The following is a 25,075-nucleotide window of genomic DNA, read 5'->3' on the forward strand; positions in this document are numbered from 1 at the left end:
AGATACTTTTTTAAAAATAAAAACTATATTTTTGTTCACATTGTCGATCAATTCATAATATTAATAAACTATTTTGTAATTTTTTTTAGTATAATTCTTTTTTACCGAAGTGTTGATGTAGTGTTGAAAAATAATGATGTGACGCCGAATTTTTCTATCTGAAAAATGACTAAAATTTTTAAAAAAAAGTTAATTGACTAACATTATGAATTTACCAATATCAAGACCAAAAATGAAAATCACGTTACCAAATCAAAAGTTTAATTTCCCTTTTAAAAAACAAAACAAAAAGTGAAAATCATGTTACCAGATGAAAAGTGCAAGTTCCCTTTAAAAAGTGACACTCAATGGTATTGCATTCAAGTCACCGATCAGATGTAATTTTTTAAAATATATCTTGTAAACAGTATCAAAATATCTCATATATATCGATCACGACTCTCCCATGTACTAATCTTCAATGTTTGTTTTATCTTCTCAAATTATTAATCCTACAAAATTATCAAAATCACATGTTAATTATCTACATCAAAGATCTCAGGCCAAACTTTTGACAAAGAGTGAATATTTATATGTGAGACATGTCAATTCTACCGATATTCACAATAAAAAATAATATTCTTAGTATAATAAGTAATATTTTTTAATGGATGACCCAAATAAGAGATCTGTCTCACAAAATACGATCCGTGAGATCGTCTTACACAAATTTTTGTCTTTAACAAATTATAGAAACGACTGAAATTAAAAAAAAATCTATCTTTATTATGAACATTGAACAAACCAAGTGGATCGATCGGTTTGGACATAAACGAAATTGAACACATAAATCCAAATCCGTATATATCGATCCCCATCGCATGCCTTATCGTACGGTCATCCCTCTCAAGAACTGTGAACCCCATAATCCACCAGACAAGAAACGATCCACACCCATCGCCCAATGACAACTCGACAGCACATCCTTAAAAACCACCTGGTTTCCCCTCCCTGAAACAAGAAGCGGTTTCCGGTTTCACATCCCATCAATCCACAACTGTACTTGCTTTACGAGACAACATTGTTGAATTACCCCATCTATGAACAAACCCCTCATTCTTTTTTTCACCAAAGGGAAACAAAAAATATTGAGAAAGAAGTAATGAAAAAACGAGCTGTTTCTTGTTTCTTTTTTAACCACGATTGATACAACTTAATCTCATTCTTTATCCGTCGAGGTGAAAAAAATACACGTTATATTTCAGGGTTTCCATTTGTAGGCCTTGTTTCTCCCAAATTATTGGGTTCGCTTGGTTTCAAGAAAGAGAGAAAATTTAAGGAAAAAAAATAATCAATGGGGAGAGGAAAGGTACAGCTGAAGAGAATCGAGAACAAGATCAACAGACAGGTTACGTTCTCAAAGAGGAGAGGGGGTTTGCTGAAGAAAGCTCATGAGATCTCTGTTCTGTGTGACGCAGAAGTTGCTTTGATTGTTTTTTCCCATAAGGGGAAGCTTGTTGAGTATGCCACCGATTCTTGGTAAGAGTTCTACATACCCTTTTGATCACTTAAATCTTGTCCCTGAACTGATTTTGTGAAATTGATTTTATTTTGGACATGGGATCTGTGGGTTTTTGTGGAAATGATCAGCTTTAAAACTAGGGCTTCTTTCTTCTTCTATATTTATTATTTTTGTTTTGTGTTCTTTCAATGGGTTTATAGGCTTCTTCCAACTCAAATTTTAAGATTCGGGTAAAGTCCTTAACAGATCATCACAAATATGTGTTTTCATAGAAATAGACTCCGAGTCTTCATTCTTTCCAAAAACAGTCATTTCTTGTTTTTTTCTCAACTTTTGGCCAAGAAAAGACCTAGATTTCCTTTTACATAGCATATAGGTACTCGTTTGTGTAAATATATATGCAAGATTAGGTGAATAATCTCAGCCAGTTTGGTTTCTATACAATCTTTTTTCCACTTCTTTTCAATTATTACACAGTAAAAAGCAAGATTTTAATTTTCAGAAAAGCTTTCCCGACAGATAGCTTAATGAGCTCTTGACAGATCATCTTATCCCGCTGACGTTTTATCCAGTGTATATGTACATAATCTATTCNTATATGAATAGATTATTCAGTAATTGACACGAGTTTTTCTAGATTGTTTTTATAATTTTTGGATCTTGGGACTTTCCAATAATATTGATATATCATTGATTGAAAGAGAAGCTAATTTGCAGAGAAAAAATAATAATAATTAGCTTTGTTATTGAAAGATTGTGAAGGAGAAGTTTGTTCGAATGATTATAGAAGCGTACTAGTTTTTATGTCATTTAATGTCATATGCTTCTATTAAAGAGAAATAAAAAGTGAGGACAGCCTTCTGTTAATTTTAATAATATAACAAATTGTCTTAAAACCTCATAAATGCAAAATATAACATTTTTCTAAAGCTTATCCAACTTCTTCTGACTTGTGCCTACACACTTTTTGTAACAAGGATTTATGCATTGGTGGTTCGTGGGATGAGATAATAAATGATGGGTAATATATTGATGATAAATTGATATATATAATATATATGTAACTTATCATTTCTAAAACTTGAAAAATACTTGGATGGAACAAGGATGTGTAAACATTTAATGTCTTATCTTTCGTACAAAACGATGATAACAAATAATGAGTTTCCAACTCATGAAACAAAAGTACATAGGGTATTATACAACAATATCATAAAGCAGTTGAAAATTTGAATACGGATCTCCTAAGGTGTTGAGTAAACCAGTAAATGGTGTTTTGTGCCTACATGGCAATTTTCAATGTTTGACAATTTTTTTCAATGTTGTTTTTCTTTTAATGTTTTTTAATTCTTCTATTTTTTTCCACTTTTTTCCCCTCTTTTTTCCTCTTTTATTTTCCCTTGATTTTTTTTCTCTTCCACAAAAATTAACGGACATTTTTATATGAAATAATATAAACATTTTAATTAATAAGAGATTCAGCTCAATAGCACAATAAAAATACAAACAAACAAAACCAAATAAAAAATTTGATAGCCAAATAATAGAAAAAGAATTAGACATTCAAAGGAACAAGAAAATCGAACCTTCTATGTTATACTATTTGCTGTAAAAATAAAAATAATAATAAAATTGAATGAGAGAGAAAAAACGAGAAAAAGAAGAAAATGGACAAAAGAAGACGAGATGAAATAGCCGAGAAGAAAACAAAATCAAACCTAAAAAACTAATTTAAAATAAGCCCAAATCAACACAGCCCATTAAATATCCACGGCACCAAATGATTTGGTTGGTGCACTGTAAGGGATCCAGATCCTGAGCTAAATGTGAGTAATTTGTTTTTAATTAGGAATTTTATTAAAATTTATTGTAAAGTCTGCGCCAATCCTCAGGAATCCACCCACGTTACAGTTTCACTTGATTTATTTCTTCATTTGACTTAATCTGCATCATATCAGAAATTTTACTCTCCTCTGTTGGGCAAGAAGTATATATGAGGCAGAAAACGAAGACAATGAAATGAGGAAATTGCACCCTGGAATTCATGTTAATATCAATTACTTCTCAAATGACAATCCGATATACATATGTGATTTATACAAAANAAAAAAAAAAAAAAAAAAAAAAAAAAAAAAAAAAAAAAAAATTTAACCACTAAGCACTAATCCCATGATCCCACTATGAAGCCCACTAAAAAATTTTTTTTAACCAAATTTACTAAGCAATGACACGTAAATTCAACAAACTTTGACCCATTCTTCAATATTCTCTCTTAATTCAAAGTTGCAAACACCAAGGAGAGATCTAAAGTAGACAAACTTATCTTTTGGCAATGACTTTGTCAATATATCTGTCGGTTGCTCATGAGTGTTAAAATACTTCAACATTATCTCCCCATTTGCAATCAAATCACGAATAAAATGGAAACGAATATCGATATACTTCATTCGAGAATGAAATTCTGGATTTTTTGTTATAAAGATTGTTCCTATGTTGACACAAAAAATCTCAGTGGTCCGTCACGTTCTTGTTGAAGTTCAGCTAACATTATTCTCAACCAAATGACTAGACATGCTACTGTAGTGGTTGTAATATATTCAGTCTCTGAAGAAGATAATGCTACCGTGACTTGCTTCTTTTGAGCTCCAAGTAATTGCTCCATACCCAAGAGTAAAAATACTTGTTGAAACACTTGTTCAATCATCCAATGAATTTGCTTCGTCACTGTAAGTGAATCCACATAATTAGAATTTGGGAAATTTTGATTTGCAAATTCAATAATCCATGGTTCCAGCGATGCTACGTAAGACCCACTTTGCTTCTCCAAAATGAATCTTTGAAGGATGATGCATAAACCAGGAAATCATAATAACAGAAAATGCAATATCAGGTCGAGTGTGTGTTATATAAAGCAAACCTCCAACCGAGCTCCTAAACCTTTTTGCATCATCTATCTCTATCCTTTCTTTTTGCTCAATTTTTCATTGATATTAATTGGTGTGACAATAGGTTTACAATTCATCATGCCAAATTTTATAAGAAGATCATCGACATATTTTTGTTGAGAAATAAAAATCCCATTTTCTGTTTGTTGAACTTCAAGTCCGAGAAAATAATGTAGTAAATCCATGTATGATGTTTCGAACTCATTCATCAAAAGTGCTTTAAATTCATCCAAAAGAGAGTTAGAGAAGCTTGTGTAAATGATATCATCAACGTACATGCAAACAATGATAAAATCGTTTTTACCTTCTTTCTTCACATACAAAATGAGCTCATTTTCATTTCTTGTAAAACCATTTTTTTTTGGAAATGTGCACTAATTTTTCTATACCATGCCTTATGAGCCTGCTTGAATCCATAAAGTGCCTTTCTCAACATATACACTTTGGTTTCTTTGCCTTCAACAATGAAACTTCTGGTTGTATTACATAAACTCTCTTGAAAATTTCCATTGAAAAATGCGGGCTTAATATCAAAATGATACACATGCCATTGTAATTGAGCAGCTAATGCCAAGATAATTCTCATCGTTTCAAAACGAGTTACAAGAGAAAATGTTTCTTCGAAATCAATGTCATTTTGTTATGCATATCCTTTTGCCACTAGCTGGGTTTTACGCTTTTGTATGCTGCCATCTGCACCAAATTTTGTCTTGAATACCCATCTTAGACCAATTGCAAATTGTACTTCTGGTAAATCCACCGCCTCTTATGTTTCATTCTTTTTAATGACCCAGTTCTTCCATCATTGCTCTCTGCCATTCTTTTTATTTTTATTTTTTTTTATTTTTCCAGCTGCATCTTCATAGAAAATAGGATCTGAAACAGGAAGAGCGAAGTGACAAGATTCATATATATCATTTAAAGATCTAAACCTTTTTGGTGGTAACTCATCCGAAGAGCTTCGACTTTGTGATGTGCTGGTAGAATTTGATGATGTTGAAGATAAAGAATTGGTGAAGTCATAGAAGAACTAGCTGATGAATTTGTTGAAGTTGGCTCTTGAATTTCATTTGAAGATAATCCATTGATAAGGAATGTGAAGACCCAAAATTTTACTATACAAAGAGACAAAGTACAAAGTTGATTTTTGTTTTGTATTGAATATGAATTATGGCATAGAGGAGAATAAATTACATGCAACCTTTGGCATGGAGGGAGAAGACCTAAAGTCACATTGGTGATTAATGTCATTAACCATGCAACCTTTGGTATAGAGGGGGAATGCCTAAAGTCAATTTGGTGATTAATGCCATTAACCGTGCAACTTTTGGTATGAAGGAGAATACTAAAGTCATATTGGTGCCTATAAATAGTGGCAAAAGAATGAGTGAAATCACACCAAAATAACATCAAAAGTTTTCTCCAAAAATTACAATTTTCGAGTACCAAAAATTCTGCCCAATTTCAGAAAGTTTTGCTCATTGTTTTACAGATACAAATCCGATCTTTACCGTTCAGAATACACCTTCACGTGTTCGGAGCAACATATCCAAAATTCTGATCGATCCAACGGTTCAATTAAGCGCAAACATTTTTGCAAGGTGACTGGTTTTTCATTGTCAAGCTCCAACTTGTTCATTCCAAGATTTTTGGAACAATCTTTCGGGTAAGTGTGTTTATATGTTTAAAGCTATTGTATGTTTTAAAATTCGATCGTCTACTGCATGATGTGAATAAGTGTGGATTTCGAAAATCACTAAGTTGTTTCAAATCGTTTCGTTCCGTCTGTTTGTTCGTTTATGCTTCTCCGTTTCGTTCTATGTTGGTGTCATTCTGTTCGAACCAATTTGTCTCCGAACGATAAGTTATATGTTTGAATCTGATAATGATGCATCGGGAAAGCCTGTGACGGAAAAGGCCCCAGAGGGAGTCTGTCTATGGGAAAAGGCCCCAGAGAGAGCCCGGATGCGGGAAAAAGCCCCAGAGGGAGCCGAAGATCAAGGATAGCCCATGATCATTATAATCTGTTAAGTTCTGTTCTGAAAGTTCAGATTCGAAGTTCTGATTTGTTCTAAGTCTGATTTATGTTCATCCAACTCTGAAGCTCTGATTCGTTCAATGTTTGACTTCTGTTCATTCAACTCTGACATACTATGCTATGTAAAAAGAAGAAGGTTTTAAAAGTATTATGTATCAAATGTTTTCTGGTATTCAATCGGACCCACTTGCTGAGTGTTTCCCAAAACGCCCACGCCCCTTACGTCCCTCTCCAGATGAGAATGAAGAACATGTAGAACAAAAGGAGCATGAGCAGTTCTGGGACTGGTAAAGAATTAGAATGAAGGAATTCAAGTTCTGGATGTTCAAGCCCATTAGTGTTCCTTTGTCTTTCTTAATAATGTTTGTACATTTCGCTTCCGCAACCTCTATATTTTTCCTTTCATGTAAAGACAATGGAATTTTATGAAATAGATTGGTATTTGGCTATTTGCTGCGAGTCTTATTGTTATTTGATTAACAATGCCGGATGTCACCGACGTCTCGGTCTCGGGGCGTGGCAAGGAACATGCAGTTCCTTCACTTTCTCATTCCAACCCCAACTTGCATTTTCATCCAATAATACATCTCTTCTCACCAAAAACTTTCCATTAAAAGGGTTATATAATCTATATGCTTCAGATTGAGTACAATAAAAAATAAAAATACATTTTTCAGATTTTTTATCAAGTTTTTGACAAACTTGAGAATTCACCAAAGCATAAGCTATACAACCGAAAACTCTTAAATGACGAATATGGTTTTGTGCCACACAAAGCTTCAATGGAGTTCGATTCATGACATCCTTTGTGGAAGAGATATTCAATAAATATATTGATGTTTCCACGAATTCAATCCAAAAATCATTTGAAAGCCTTTTTGCCTGCAACAAACTTCTGCCATATCTACAATAGTTCGATTTTTTTGTTCGGCAATTCCATTTTGCTCCGGAGTGTAAAGAGTGGTCAACTGCTTGTGAATACCATTTTCTTCACAGGAAAAATCAAATTCTTTGGACAAAAATTCTCTATCTCTATCCGTGCGAAGAACTTTGATGCAATACTCATCTATTTCTCAACTTTAGCTTTAAAGTGCTTGAATTTCTCAAATCTTTCTGACTTGTTTTTCAAAAAATAACCCGACTCATGCGACTATAATCATCAGTAAAAAAAAGAAATAACGACTCCTACCAAAATATTTGGTCTGCATAGGTCCAAATAAATCAACATGAATTAATTCAAGACATTTTGAAGCTCTCCAAGCCTTTCCAAGAGGAAATGACTTTCTGGTTTGTTTTCCATATATGCACCTTATCATAAATTTATAAAACCAATTTTAGGCAATCTGAGAACCATACCTCTATCTCTTAATAATCTCATACCTTTGACATTGAGATGCCCATTTAATAAATGGTATAGGATCAAGTCACTTTTTTCACTGGCAGCAAGAACAATCGATGTGTGAGACTTCCAATGAGAACATTTTGTTCGGCGTCATGTTAATGGTAATCAAAGTATTTCTGGAATTCTTTTCCTAAGCAAAATTATATCCCAAATCAGGTACAAATTGAACATAGTGTAGTAACTTTAGTTTACCATGGGCGGTTTCAATACTTATTGTACTTTTCCCTTCAACTTGCACATCTTTGCCATTCGCAAGCTGCACCTTCACTTTTTATGTATCATCAAGTCTTTAAACATAGATTTTGTGCCTGCCATATGGTTTGAGCAACTGCTATCTACAAATTACACACCTTTTGAATCATTATCAGTATTAGACTGAGCCATAAAAAGCTTATTTTCCTCTTCATTTTCTGCTGCGTAATTCATTTGCTGGTCTTTGTTTGGGCAATAAACTTTTACATGCCTATATCCCTTGCATTGATAGCATTGAACACCATTCTTGTTGTTTCTTTGCTCACCTGTGTACCTATGTTGCCCATCAGATCTATCTCAGCCTCTACCTCTACCAAAACCTCGACCACGACCACGACCACGACCACGACCACTGAATCCTCCTCTTCCACGACCTCTTGTTGTTGAGATTTCAATTTCTCAAAATTTTGAGACTCAGACCTTCACTTGAAATGTCTTTTCTTCATTTTTTTTTCAAATGACCTATTAGTTCTTGATTCATGGGCTCACAAAGACCCTTTAGTTCATCAAATGAAAAAAATTGAAACATCCTTAGATTCCTAATATTGCAACGTCAACATGATCAAATTTTGGAGTAAAACTTCTCAGTACCTTTTCAACGATGGTATGATCAGTAATCTCTTCACCATAAGATCGCATTTGACTAACTATTGCCATTGCTCTTGACAAAAAAACAACAATTCATTCTCCATTGTTCAAGATCAAGGTTTCAAAATCGCGTCGAAGTGATTGCAGCCGCACCACGATGACTTTTGAATCTCCTTGAAATTCCTTCTGCAGAATTGACAAGCTTGCTTTGATGTGGTCGCAGATGCGATTCTTGAGAAGATGCAGTCATGAACAGCCTGCTGAATAATCACCAATGCCTTTGAATCTTTCTTCATGTTCTCCCTCAACCTACTTCTGCAGCATCCATAACAGAATTACCGTTGGCAAAGAAATTTTCTCTCAAAGTGTATCTCTCAACTCAGGTGTTTCACTTTACTTTCTCTCAAACCTGGCTCTGATGCCACAAATGTTGGTGAAAAAGTATATATTAGGCAAAAAACGAAGGCAGTAAAATGAGGAAAATTGCATACTGGAATTCTCGTGAATATCAATTACTTTTCAAATGACAATTGATATACATGTCATTTATAGAAAAAGAGCATAAAGCAAATAAAGACAAACATTTTTTCCACTAAGCCACTAATCCCATGATCCTACCACAAAGCCCACTGAATCTTAACCAAATTGACTAAGCAATGACACATAAATTCAATATAGTTTGACTCATTCTTCATTCTTCAATATTCTCCAACAAGATTGACTAGATAAATGCATGTGAGCTCGAAACTGTGCAGTACATATTTGCCACATTGCGTATATTGAAAATAATCTAATTGACGTTTATTCCAGGTAGTACTGAGTTCAAGTTGATACGAAGATTAATTACTCTTTAATTTCATTGTCATATTTGGCTTCAAGTGCATCAGTTGATATGCATGCCATGTTCCATATTCTGTGGCATGCATGACAACGTATGGATTCAAATACTCGTCCAAGAATCTTGCTTTAGTCACGCATGCCACAGAATAGGGAACATGGCATGTACTTTGTTGTGTCAGCACCTTGTGCCTCACAAGAAATCTGATGGATTTTGAACATACAAAAAACAGATATCTGATTGATTTGTTATATAGTGTTTTCATTTTGTTACCTAGAACTAAATTATAAGTTTTCTTCGGAAATATAAATATAATATTTGATACTCAAATTTAGAGACAACGGAATTTAACTCATGTAATTAGCTGATTAGTTTCTTGGATGGCAGCATGGACAGGATCCTGGAGAGGTATGAAAGATACTCATTTGCGGAAAGNAATTATTTATTCATTTAATTTATTTATTCTTAGGAATGAACATAGACGTGGAAGAATAGCTGTTCTATTTTTTTTAAACACTTCATATATTACCTTTTAAAATATTATGATTTTTATTACTAAATCACCCTAGGAATTTTTTGTATAACCTCTTTTAAAAAGTATCAATCTATTCTTATTTGTTGAATACTAGTCCTTCACTAAAACAATTAAAGAACAATTAAACAACCAGAAACACGGAAACTGATTTAAACAAATGAAAAACAAAATATTAAAATATATTACCGTGCGTATATTAAAAAATATTGCTAATGCACGTAATCCATGGTATATAATGGTTTTCCTGAATTATTTTTTAAATGCACAGGCGAATTGGAGCCTCGAATACAGCAAACTGAAGGCTAGGATCGAGCTCTTGGAAAGAAATCACAGGTAAAATTANATATAAATGCATGCATGACATACTTATTTTACTTTATTTATTTTTGGTTCATGCTTCTTGGTTGAATATTTGTGTTAATTAATTTATTGAGCCAGACACTATGTTGGAGAAGATCTTGATTCAATGAGCCAGAAAGATCTTCAGAATCTGGAGCAACAGCTTGATACTTCCCTTAAGAGCATTCGAAACAGAAAAGTAAAATCTATCCATTTCATCATATTTCGATTTCTTTTTACGTTTTCGATCTCTCTATTTTTGTACAAACAATCTCTAAGCCTGTTTCGTGCATGCGCACATGTGCGTATTCTCTTTTCTAACAGAACCAGCTCTTGTATGATTCTATTTCTGAGCTGCAACGGAAGGTTAGGTCTTTTAATTAACCTAAAAGTTTGCTTTCTTTTTTTACTAAATTATATATTTGTGGACAGGAGAAGGAAATACGAGAACAAAACAGCATCCTGACGAAAAAGGTGATTACTTATAAATGCATTATATTGTCAGCAATTTTCGTGTTTATATTTTGATTTTGACGTTGTAGGACCGAACGCTTGATTGACACGTGTCCGAAATATGAAAAATCACGAAACATATTTAGAAACTACCTTTCTCAGATTTCACTCTACAGTTTCTAAAATTTCTCAGCTCTCAAATCTCCAGAAGAAATTACTTGCATTTCTTCTCCTCCTTCACGGATAAATCAAAATTCAAATGGCAGCCCAAACTCCCGCATTTCTCTTGAATGTTGTTTCAATCGATTTCGACTCCATTTTCACTGTCAAGGATGAAGCAGTTATCGGAGTATTTCAGAAGATTGAAGCGTCTGGGCTTCTAAATTTCTTGGGTCTGGCTACTCAAGAGATATATTCATAAGAGCTCCTATCTATCTACGAGTCCAGCTTGGTATCTGATGATGGGAAGATTCAGATGAAGGTCAACAATCACTCTATGATTGTTGATGAAGAGTTATGTTCCAATTACTAACTGAAGGACTCTCAAACTTTTCAGAAATAACTGCTTATGATATCGAGGAGATGCAATCCCTACTCTCAGCCAGAGGGCAAATGATCAAAGTTTCATATGCTAAGAGAGAACTGAAGCCAGAATATCAGTTGCTGGCGGATATTGCTGCCAAGGACATCTTGGCCAAGGCTGATTCTTTTGCCACATTGATATTGAAAAAGTTTCAAGTGATGACCGCAATAGTCAAAAGAATCAAGATGAACTGGTTATCAATTATGTTCAACATCTTTAAGAACATGGTGCAATCGACAAAGAAGTCGAAGGGATTTGCGCCACAGTTGAGAAAACTGATTGAGGAATCTTGACTCCCTCTGGAATCAACCTCAACAATTACAAAATTCAAGACCTACAATGACACAAATGTTCAGTCAAAGAAGGCTGGAGACGAGGAGGCAGCTGTAAAACCCAAGAAAGGTACTAAGTCCAAGGTAGTTGCTCCTCCTAAGTCAAAGCAAAAACTGGTTATGACAACCAGTGATTCTGAAAAGACTCTCTGTCCAAAGCTGATGAAGAAGCCACAGTCTCAGAAGACCAAGCTAGATGCCGCTCCAAGAGTTATACATGAGCTTAGATTACTTCCATCTGGAGCTATAAGGCACCAATCTCTGCAATGCCCATCCAATGAGTCCAACCAATTGCAGAGTTCCGAACCAAGAACCGATAAAACTTTCCTCAGAAGATAGTAACTGAATCGGGGGAAACTCTGAAGCTAACCGGGATTCCAGCTACTCTCACCATAGTCGTTCGCCCAACTATTCTCCCTTAGTCGTTCGCCCAACTATTCTCCCTCAGAAACGGCCAAAAGGCGTGTTAATTTGAAAAATAGTGGACACAACTAGTTCTGGATTAGATCTTTCTCACGCCCTAATTGATTCGAAGGGTAAGGGAAAACTGATTGAGGAGCCAAGGCCGCACAATTCCATTCAGACTCAGATTGATCTTATAATAGAATAAATCAATGAATATGCTAAGTTGAAGATGAAACACTTTGATGAATGGCTACAATTTAGAACTGTAACCCTTTCCAAGAAGGTGAAGAAGAAATCAGTTCTCAAGAGCTTCATGTAACTGGAGTCTGTAGTAATGAAGGCATTAAAGACTACTTCTGTCACCCTGGCTATGGAAAGAAGGGCCTACTTCTTCAATTTAATGAGAATCAAGAGGCTGACTGAAATAACTATTGAACTGAAGAAAAACTATGATCTAGTTGGACCAACTGCGTATGCCGACATGGCAGTATTTCAACAACTGGACTCTGATCTCGTCACCCTCCAAGTCAAGGTCAATAATTGGGAGATGGGACAGAAACTGCACATTCCAGTTGACGCATGCAGTCCAACTGAGGAGTTTATCACAACTGTTGTTGAGTCTGCCGCTAAACCAGCTGATGTGGAATCAATTCGGTAACCATTTTTCAAAGAAACAACGGAGACTGCTCTTCCATCAGTTTCTTAAACAGCTCAACCATCCTCATCCACAGCTTTAATCACTCTACCAGTTTCTGAACCAGCAGCTCAACTGACCACATACACAGAAGAAGAGCTATCTTTAGCCAATGTAGATGAGCTGCTGTTATCAGTTGCTGAAGAAATAAAGTAGGAGCATAGAGAAGACCAAGCTGCTGATGAAGCTATTGTCGAGCCAGCGGCTGAGGAAGTCCATGCACCGGTACCTGCAGCTGAGATACAAACTGAAGAAGTTCAGTTTGGAACTGAACATACTACTGTTGAAGCAAAGCCAATAGTCCAGGAACCATCAGTTTTACCAAAAATGATCTCCACTAGCTTGGTGGTTCCTGAGAATTTCTTTATTTCAGAAGCTTCTCACAAACTGATCAATTCAAAGAAGACAGCTGAAGCACCAAGCTGCTCACAAACTTCTTCTGAGTTTATGTGTACAAGAAGAGGCAGTCAATGAAGTAGCAGAAGATGTTGACCAAGATGTTGGCCTTGGACAGTTATCAGTGGTGAATTTCAGTAAAGGGAAAACCAAGGCTATTATTGAAGATCTCTCCCTTGAACTACCACTTGCAACTGAGGTGATGCTGGACAGCATATTGTCGAATCTAACAGATCTTGGTTCAAACATCTCTCAAGTAAAGTCAAATCAACTGCTGCACACTATAAGTCTGGATACTCTCAAGGAACATAAGATGAAGGACTTGAACAAAATGACTAAGGAGGTTTCTGCCTCAATCTAGACTATTGAAAAAATGAAAAGAGAGGCAGTCACAACTCCTAAAAAATCGCTTCCCAGGAAATACTCAGTCAGTGGATCCATTTTGTACATTCAAGCCAATCTAAGAAGATTGACATGTGGAAGATCAGCTGGTTGAAGTATTTGCACATGTTAGCTCAACATTTCTCCAATTTTCAAAATTGGCGGGTGTCGAAAAAAAAAGAGGAAGAACAGAAGACAATAGAGACAATTAAGAAGCACAGTGAACCAGAAAGACCAACTAACAAAGGAACAACTGACAAGAAAGTCAAGAAATAATTTCCGGCATCAGTTATACAGTGTAAAGAGCGTTTGTATATTTTGAAATGTCTGTACAAATCTGTACTTACCTCTTTCAAAATTAATAAAAAGATATTTCTTATTTTGTATGATTATGTACATTTCTGAAGATTTATTTTATCTACAATTAGTTTTAGAAGTGAAACAGTTCAGAAATCTAAATTTTGTCAAATACCGAAAAGGAGGAAATTGTTGAAATTTATAAGTTTCAAAGTTTGACAAACTGACCAGTAACCGATCAGAAAACTTGAACTGAAACAATAACTGAACTGGAAAAGCGTTGCTAAATTGAAGGAGACTTATCAATTTAATGAAAGTGGTTATGAAGTAAACCAATTAAAATTCTAAAAGGAACACATAAATCTCAAACTGATAATTTGAAGAATGACAAACTGATTGTTACCAGATAACTGAATTGGAACGTTCAAACTGAAAAGACATCAGTTGTCACTGATGCAGTATATATAGCTGAACTGATCAGTCGAAAAGTTTGATTTCTGATCAGTTAGTCATTTCATCAGTTGCAATTTAAATCTCAGCAGACAAACTGACAGTCCATACAAAAGTAGAACAAATGAAGGATAACAGTCTGATACTTCGTACCTCTGTCAGAAAAAGTCATCTACATGGACTAAAAGATTATTCAACGAATATTAATCATTTAATGAATTCAATGTGACCGTTGGAATCCAAAACTATGTATAGCTGATGAGTTCAGTTGAGAAAAAGGTTAACCATTCACGAACAACTACAACGAGAACAAATCAGTCAGTTGCGATTCACTTTCAATTTTATTCAGTTTACAAATCGCAAAACCTAACTCTTACTTCATTGATTTATTTGTAGCATTCAGGCTACTCATTTGACTTATTCAGTTATCAACTGATAAGAAAAGTTAAGAGCTTCAGTTTGACATTGTTTAAGTCCAACTGAAATTTGTTATTACAGTTCATTGTAATCAATCAAAGTCTTTTAGTGAATTCCTATCTTTGAGATAGAATGATTGATGTAGGAGCTGTTGAAGGATCTGAACATCCATAAAACTCTCTATGTTCATCATTTTATTTATTCTATTATCATGATATCATAGCCACAATATTCAATCTATCATTCAATTTGTTTCCAGATTACCTTTATTAGTTAAATGATCGATATAGACATACAAGATTTCAGTATCAGTTTCTCAAAGAACTGATTCATTTTTGAAAAGATTTCAAAAGTAGAAGTGTTTATTCAACCCTCTTTTCTAAAAACTTTACCCTTATTAACCGATTCTAACAGACATTAACAACACAATGGACTAAACAAACAAAAAATAGTTGATTTCGGGTCTTATAAATTTCTTCCAGCTTGGGTTTGATTCGAATTAGTCTAGACTCATGTTGCATTTGGATTGATAGATGTCAAATCTATTCAAATGTATTTTTGTTGTTTTAGAGAAGCAAGACTATGAACATTAAATCCACCTTTGCATGTTTATATTGTTTTGTTGGTGTGCCGTTTTCTTGCATAAAAAAACGCAGTAGAAGTTTTAAAATTTTTGTTTTGACGTTCAAAACGTTATTGGACATCGTATGTGAGACGCTCGGGGCCGAAGAAGGTGGGGTGATCGCCTGTGCCATGAGGTTCCATGGACAATGAGCGAATCTTGGCATTATTCTAGACGAAGAGAACATGAATAAACAGATGCCACATTGGAATGAGAGGATTTCAAAAGTGTTCAGGAATGAGACTGTGCAGTTGAGAAGTGCTTAAAAAATTTGATATGTACTATTCATATCAAGAATATGCATCTTCTTTTCTGAAACTCATCACATAAGAACTTCAAAGTTAAGCATGCTTGACTTGGGGTAATTTTGGGATGAGTGATCCACTGAGAAATTTCTAAGGGTGCATGTAAGTAAGGACATAAGTACGCTGGAAAGACTCGTATTGGTACAACGTGGATAGTCGTCAAATATGAGGCGTTACAAGAACGGACGAGCATTTGCATGGACGAAGGGGTGGAAAATTAAAGTGAGCAGGAAGAGAGAAGAAGAAAATCCAAGGTTTGTTTTTCTTGTGTTGTGAACACCTTCACTAAAACAGACATTTCCTCACTCCTCACTTAATTTACAGTTAAGCTAAGTTCCACAAATTCCAATATATGAAATCCACTTATGAACTCATTTATAATCAATTTGTTTGATCTTTATAAATCTAAAGTCGCCAAATTTAACTCATTGAATCCGACTATCTCAACGGAAATACAAAATCCAATATTTGTGTGACCATCAATGGTTCATTGATGTAGCTAGTAGCCAATGGGTTCACGACTTCATGTGATTCAGAGAAACATTTGTTCTTATCCTGGCTCACCCTAATTAACTTTATTCTTTTCATCAATTTCTTGATCAAGAACGTCAGAACTCAAGTTTGATTGTACCATTAGATTGTGGTAAGAGCATCTAGTAGTATCAGCTCATGATCCCCTAGGTATCACTGATAATATTTCCAATAACCTTAAGTTATATTTAGCATATAGTACGGTCCCTTCAACTCGTATATTCTAATTGAATTTGCAAACACTGGTATTTCGAGCGTTTCAAATGAATTTTATAACTATGTGATGTATATTTGAGTAATAATAGTGACATGTTATTTGCAACTGAGGAAATACCTTTCCAAAATGCACATATCTTACTCTGGCCAGAGATTCCTTACGCTGTGAACACATCACATCAAATATGATACCTTCACCCACATGTGAGGTGAATCCTCGATTACAATGAATTGAATCCCATGTAATTTGAAATTACACCCAACCTTGTCACCTGATGACCCTCAATGGAGTCGGTAAACAGATCAAAATGCATGCTAGTACGTAGAACCTCCACGTTGTCCCTAGTCAAAGGATTAATGGTGTATAACCAAAATCGTGAAATATTCCGCTCGATAAGTGATAACGACTTGAAAAAACGGAACATCAAATGTTCTCTCAGTATGAATGGATATCTTCATGCCTTAAAACATGGTCTTACATCACATATGTTAGTTTCAAGTTCGAGAGAACTTTATTTTTATTTTAGGTGGCTGAATCAAGTAGGAACCAGATTGGAATATACAATGCACTTCCTAATGATTTTCATGATCTCGCGTTGAGAGACAGACATCATGGTACATATTATATATTCAAGAACTTTATCTATGCAACTTACATGAGTATACAGATAAAGTAAATGTTATAATTGGATAAAATCATCAAATATTATTAAAATAAAGATTTTTTTAAAAAAAGAATCAATAAAACCAAACCACAAGTTAGCTCGCCGAGCACATACTCTAACAATATAATCTCATTTGCCATATAACCAACTACCCATAGATCTCAAATTCATTGTTTCACAATGCTTATCAAACAATGGTCTTGGCAAAAGTTTTGTAAGTGGATCATCAACATTATCTATAGAGAAAATTCTCTCTGCTGATATGTCTCCTCTTCCTTAAATCTCCAAAATTAAATGGAACTTGCTCAGTATATGTTTGGATCGCTGATGAAACATCGTTTCCTTTCCTTGCGCAATGGCACCGATTTTGTCTCAGTAGACCGGGACTGGATCAAATCCTTGAGAAATGACACCCAACTCTTGACGAAATTCCTCATCCAAACAGCCTCATTTGCTGAAACTGATGCAGCTATGTATTCGGCCTCAGTGGTTGAATCCTTTCTGGTGTCTTGATTGGAACTCGTCCAAGAGACAAAACTTCCACTGAGCTTGAATACAAATCCAAATGTTGATTCCAAATTATCCACATCTGATTAGAATTTATAATCAATATAACTTTCTAATTTTATTATCTACTCTCGTAAACCATGAAAAAATTCTTCGTTATTCTTAAATACTTAAGAATATCCTTAACCGATTTCCAACGCAGTGGACCAGGATTCGACTGATATCTGCTTGCAACACTCAGTACAAAGACAATATCTGATCGAGTAGATACCATACCATACATAATACTGGCAATGACAGACACATATGGGATGCGTCTCATAGTTTCTATCTCAGTCTTAGGGCACATAGATTTAGATAGAATCACACCATGACACATTGGGAGATATTTTTTCTTTTACTTCTCTATAGAGAATCTCCTCAGTATATTATCGATATAAGTGGATTGGGTGAGCCTTATCATCTTTTTTTTTTATCTATTACTGAAGATCTTTATTCCTTATACATAAAATATTTCACTCATTTCATTCATGGAGAATTTACTCGCTAAACACACTTTAGTTGATTGTAACATCCTACATCATTCCCAATAAGTAGTATGGCATCAACATAAAATATTAAGAATGTAACTGGACTCTCAATAAGTTTCATGTATACACAAGGTTAATCAAGATTCTTAACAAAATCAAACTATTTGATAGTGTTATCGAATATGAGTTTCCAACTCCTCGATTCATGTTTGAGTCCATAGATGGATCTCTGAAGTTTGCATAGTTTTTGTTCACTTCCTATTGATGTGAATCCTTCAGGTTTAAACATAAAAATCTCTTCCTTAATTTCACCATTAAGGAACGTTGTCTTCACATTCATCTGCTCGAGTTCCATCATCCCACATTTTCTATCTAAGAGAAATTCTTTTTCTAAGAAGATGGTATTCTAAAAAACAAACATATTTGTTTGATTGAGAATATAGAAATGATATCCAACATGATTCTTTGGATATCTCACAAAGTATCACAAATTGGCTCTCTTATCCAATTTGTCTCGCACTGCCTGCTTCACATAAGCAGGACATATCCATATTCTTAAAAAAGAAAATTTGGGAGGCTTTCCCGTCCATATCTCATATGGAGTTTTATCAATTTATTTTTTATGGACTTGGTTCAACAATATTGACGCAGTCTCAAGCGCAAATCCCCAAAAAAATGGCGCGGTAATTCAGTGAATCTCATCATAGATCGAACCATGTCAATCAATTTCTGATTAAAACATTTTGACACACCATTCAATTGGGGTTTGGTAGGTAGAGTCCACTGTGAGAGAATCTCATTCTTCTTAAGATGGTCTTGATATTCAGTACTTAAGTATTCTCCAACTTGATTAGATTGAAGCTTTTTAATACTCTTTCCTAATTGCTTCTCTACTTCAGCTCTGAATTATTTAAACTTTTCAAATGCTCCAGAATTGTATTTCATCAAGTACACATACTTACACCTCAAGAAGTCATCAATAAAGGTAATGAAGTAAGAATGCCCATGTTTTGCGCCAACACTCAGTAGACCACACAAATCAGTATGGATCAAATCCAATTGATCATGTTCACGTTCCACTTTCCCTAGGAAAGAGACTTTGGTCATCTTTAATTTCAAACAAGGTTCACATGTATGTCTGATAAGTCAAACATGTCATTTCCCACTAGTTTGTGCAATCTTATTTGAGAAATATGTCATAGCCTAGCGTACTATAAATGTGCTTGATTTAGATTATCTTGTTTTTTTTGGTTTGTTGTCAAAATCGTTGGACATTAAATTATCATTTCCAAAACTTTGATGGCCTTGATACTTTCTTATGTCTGTACTTCTTGAAGTGAAATAAACATGTTTCGACTTATCGAACTTTGTGGTTCTTTTAAGTAGTTTTGAGATCACGCTTCTTACTGCACTTTTTTTCTTTAAAGGTGCATAACTTTTATTTCCCTTATTTTGAAACGTCTTTTTCGTTCCAAAAAAAGAAACTGTCAAAAAAAGAATGAGTGATAAAAAGATGACGTCGTCATGGAACTCATTGAGAATCATCGATTCCGAGCCCACTACCATCTTAATGAACCCAATCATGTGTACACGGTGCTCATGAGCTGATGTCTTGTCTTGCACACATGTAGTCATGAGCTTCTTGAAATTAGTGTGCATAATAGTACGAGTTTCAGCACCGTACAACTCTTGTGTGTGCATTCGAATGTTAGCAACATTCATTATTTCCTCAAATTGTCTCTACAGTTCATTTGATATAAAAGCAAACATATTATATGTTAGCTTGCATACTATGGTCTCACCATCATGCATGATTCGCCAATTCAGGAAGACTGACATTAGTATGTATGTCATTTTTATCTAAATTCAGAATAATTTTTCTTAACCAATCTTGAAAATTAGGGTTCGGTTAGCTTGTTTTTAATCGAGAATAACATAAATAGATTATGTGACGAAATCGTAAATATACTGAATATGAAATAGATAATCATTGTCGAATATTTTAAATATTTTATAAGGCATGAAATATGAACTACTATTTTTAGAATTTTCTCCCACTATTTTGATATTTTCACCACCCTCTAATGAAAATGGAAAATCCAATTTTTCTAGTGAGTACGCAAGATCTAGTTGCTAAATTTTGATCTCGAATAAAATCAGTCAATCTTAATTTCCAAAAGGTAGAGTCCAATTGCAACATTTGCAATCATCTCGTATTTTGCCTCACGTTTGATAAAAACCAAATAATATGATCTTAAGTCATGAGAGTTCCACGTAGTTTACATCAAGTATGTCAGTGGAAGTCACAACGTTCCAGCACCAATGGCTCTCCAATAATATGAGTCACGCACTGACCGCGATTAGTGTTTATCATGCAACCACCTTTGATGGAAAGTAGGGATTGCAATGGGCCGGGGCGGGGGCGGGTTTGTCATTCCCATCCCCATCCCCGAATTCCATCCCCACCCACATCCCCGCTTTTTCGGGTTCGGGGAATCCCCAAACCTGAAACTTCGGGGATCAACTTCCCATCCCCGCCCACATCTCCATTTAAAAAATATTAAAATGGCAAGACGATGACGGATTCGGAGATTTTCTCAAACCAAAACTTATTATTATCTATTATTATTATAGATAATATTAATATTAATATTAATATCAATATCAATCTTAATAATAATATAATTATTAATATTTTAAAAAATAATATTATTATTATATTATTAATACTAATAATACTATTATTTTAGTATTGATATTATTTTCGGGGCGGGTTCGGGGATGGAGATAGTAATCTCATACCCGCCCCGAACTACATCGGGGATTTAAAAAAATCACCGAACCCGAACCCAAACCCGAAAAACTCGGGGATCCCCATCCCAATTTCGGGTTTTCCCCACGGGGCCCCAAACCCGTGGGAAAAGTTGCTATCCCTAATGGAAGGTAAGAAAATTTAAACTATGTTTAATTTTTCTTTTATCGGCTTGACATACATTTTGAATCTTATCCAAAATGAGAGATTTTAATTTTGAAAATTTCTCATCATAAATTTTAAAATCTTGTGCCCTGTTTGTTTGTATATTTGCCGGATTCATGCAAAGCTTGTTATTATATTAATAATAACGGACACATTAATTATTTATAATATATCACATGTATTACAAATAATAAATGATGATTGATAACTGAGATCTAATTGATGCATATGAGCCAAATATCAATTCAAGTCCAAAATCTAGGTAAATACAAGGATGCAAATATAATATTATATTAGCTTTCAATATTTTACATGTCATCAATCTTAAAAACTCTTGAGGATATGGTCTATCATCTTCAAATCTCGATCTCTTTTTAAATCTAATATTTATATTAAATTTCTATACCACATTGAGATATAAATTTAAAGGATGGAAACATGCCATAAATCATTTCCACTTTAAATAAATATCATATAAGAACAAATACAACATGTAAAAATATCATAACACACAGCTAGCAAATCGCTCACGGCTCTCGATCACACTTTTATCATACACGGCTCTCGATCACACTTTTATCATATAATAACATATATTATTTAAAAGACATAATATCACATATTATCAACAAATCATGTATCTTGTAAATTTATCACAACTGCCATAATTAAAAAAAAACTAACAAATTAAAGAACACTTTAATTTGGTTTTTATTAGTTTATTAATAATTTCTTGTAAAAACACCTTTTAACAATAATAAATAAAATACAATTATAATTATTTAATTTATAAGAAAAATCCATGATAATATCAACAATTATTTTAATGGTAAATTTCATCAAAATTTCATAAAAGATTAATTTGACCAATAATTTTTCAAAAATTAGAAAATCACACTTGGACCCAATACCATATCGATCCCTTGGGCTAGGGATTGCTGAGTTCAACTCGTGCAACCCTAACCCTCACGTCACCCAGTGCTCGAACTCGTCGGACAACAACACAGGCTGTCTGTGCATACCTTGCTCGTGCAAATAATTTTTTTTTTTAAATTTGCATTGCCCTCTACCCGCAAAAGGGGTAGCGTTGCCCACCGAGCAACCATTGCCCCATGCATGTTGCCCAAACTATTCCGAGCAGAGCGTGTAAAATTAATTTTTTTTTAATTCCTCAAAATGATTTTTATGGCGCTATGATTTTTTGAAAATTCTTATGTGGTTATAAATAATTATATTCAACATAATTTAAAGAATAAAGAATAGAAAATCACAGGATTGAGAAATCTATGCTCTGATACCAATGTTGGCGTACCATTTTCTCGAAAAAAGATGCAATAGAAGTTTTAAAATTTTTTTTTACGTTCAAAACATTCTTGGACGTCATCTGATTTAATTAAACATTTGTAGAGTATTTAGTTTAATTTATTTTTTCATATTTAACCCTGGCCTCGACTATCCCGATATCTAAGCGGTAATTGCTCTACTTGTAAAATATCTATGGACTTTCTTCAACTTTTTAATCAGATTAACGTTCAGAGACTTTGTTCCTCTCCTAGATTGCACTAAAAAACTAGGAGAAATTTGCGTCGATATCAACAATGTCCATGGCCAATTCTTGTTTTGATTCCCAATCAAAACTGACCAAGTCTTGCCTTTTGATTCTTCATCAAGAATGGCCGAAACATATTTTGATATTTTTCAAAAAATTTGGCCGAGAAGTAGATTTGATTGCTAAATCAAAATTGCCTAGAATATATTTGATTTTCTTTCATCCAAATTTGCCGAAAAGCTTTAGATTTTTTCAATCTAAAAATTGCCAAATCATATTTTATTCTTCATCAAGAACATATATATGTGCAACTGAGGAAGCATCTTTCAAAAAATGCACATGTCTTACTTCGGTCAGAGATATTCCTTATATTATTAACTCATCATATCACATAGGATATCTTCACCTTCAGGTGAGCGGTGAATCCCTGAGTACATTGCATTGACTCCTATATAATTTGAAATTACACCCAATCTCGCCACTTGATGACCCTCAATAGAGTCTGTAAAATGATTAAAATACATGCTAGTACGTAGAGCCTCCAAGTTGTCCCTGGTCAAATGTCTAATATTGTACAACTTTAACCGCAGACTATTTCACTCCATAAGTGATAACCACTTGGAAAGACTGAGGAAATGTTGTTCAGTACATCATCAAATGATCTCTCATCTCTATGAATGAACATGTTCATGCCCTTACTAATGAAACTTGACGTTTACATCACAGATGCTGGTCTCAAGCTCGAGCGATCTTTATCCTTATTTTACGTGACTGAATAAAATAAAAACCGGTTTATAATATACAGTACGCTTTCTAATGAGTTTCATGATCTTACATTGAGGGCATACCTCATGGTACATATTGTATATTCAAGGTCTTTATCTATGCAGCTTGTAAGTCTATAGAGATAAAGTAAATGTCATAATTGGATAAAACTATAAAATATTATTAAGATAAAGATTATTTTTACATAATGGTCAACAAAGTCCAAGCCACAAGTTGGCTCACTTAGTGTAATTGAAAATCTATCTTACTTTGTGTGACTAAGGTGCAAATATGTAAGAAATGAATTTAAGATTTGATATATTGTTTCATTATTTATAATAAAACTATAATCGAAATTCATGAATTTCAAATCCATCGTATAATTGCACCCTCAATGTATATGCAAAAATCAGTCTTGATCGAAAAATGCATATGTTTGCAACATCACATATTTCATAACAGCCCCCCCCCCCTCCCCCGGCCCCCCCCCCCCTCTTTCACCTAGACTGAAACATGTATTGTTCCATGAATTTCAAAAAGATCAAGGACAAGGGGAAGGAAATGGTACAACCGCTGCAATGGCCGGAGCGGCAATACGGCCCTACTGCACCACCACCACCACCACCACCATTTTTAATGGCTCCACAACTTCCTTGTTTAAACATCGGGTGAGTACTTTCTCTTCTCTCGTATATTATATGTTTAACAAACAAAATAATAGAAAATGTTCTCGAATCCCTACTTAGATTACATGATTCCAAATGATCCATTGCGTTGGCATGACACCAATTTGTGAGATAACATACAAAGACCAAATTTATGGAAATGGTAAGTGTAACCTACTTCACGTTGCTTATTTGGTCACAGAGATGCGTTCGAAGGAGAAGCTGCAGAAGCTAGAAGGAATGAGCTAGACCTCACTCTCGATTCGCTCTATTCGTGTCATCTTGGATGCTTTGCTTCCTGAAAATCACTGTCTATTACATCTAGTAGATAATGCTTCGTCTCTGAGTGCAAGAGCGCGATGTTCTAAGTGTTCATGATCTTCTAGTCCAAAGCGTATAATCTCGAAAAATATTTAGTCATTCCAAGCATGAGTTACTCATATGATTGTAATTATGGAGTCTTGAACTATTCTAGTAACAGAGGAACAACTCGATCGTGGGAAATGGTAATGTAATATTTTATATCTCTGCGCGATCTGTAACGTTAATATTCGTACATAACCATGTATGCGTGAATTCAGAGCCGTACCTCCTGTGAGGTGAGAGAGGCCATCGTCTCAGGGCCCGACCCTCACAGGGGCCCAAAAAAAAATAATTGGTTGGGACTTGCATTTAAATAGTATGTGAATTGGACATTTAAAAAAAAATTTGGACATTGACCCATTGAAAACATGATTAAATATGATGATTGTGTTCATTGGGGATTTAATCAAATAATGTAAAGCCCAAACAATAAAGCTACACGGCTCATTAATTAAATTTTTAAAAATTTTATATGCATAAAATGGTAATGTTTGTCCAATATATTTATTATTTTATCTTTTGTCAACTCATGTG

General features: G+C 34.4%; 1 protein-coding gene across 1 annotated transcript; it reads left to right on the top strand.

Moving 5' to 3' along the window:
• The first annotated feature begins 1,118 nt into the window (after nucleotides 1-1,118).
• Nucleotides 1,119-24,746, top strand: LOC140982525 (agamous-like MADS-box protein AP1). The gene is made up of 8 exons (XM_073449068.1): nucleotides 1,119-1,518; nucleotides 9,952-10,013; nucleotides 10,351-10,432; nucleotides 10,538-10,637; nucleotides 10,763-10,804; nucleotides 10,871-10,912; nucleotides 24,054-24,181; nucleotides 24,381-24,746. The coding sequence occupies exons 1-8, from the start codon at nucleotides 1,334-1,336 to the stop codon at nucleotides 24,478-24,480; spliced, it is 741 nt and encodes a 246-aa protein (XP_073305169.1). The 5' UTR covers nucleotides 1,119-1,333; the 3' UTR covers nucleotides 24,481-24,746.
• Nucleotides 24,747-25,075: the final 329 nt, after the last annotated feature.

This window comes from Primulina huaijiensis, chromosome 8 (genome assembly GCF_012295235.1).
Source record: "Primulina huaijiensis isolate GDHJ02 chromosome 8, ASM1229523v2, whole genome shotgun sequence".
In the NCBI taxonomy this organism is placed as follows: domain Eukaryota; kingdom Viridiplantae; phylum Streptophyta; class Magnoliopsida; order Lamiales; family Gesneriaceae; genus Primulina; species Primulina huaijiensis.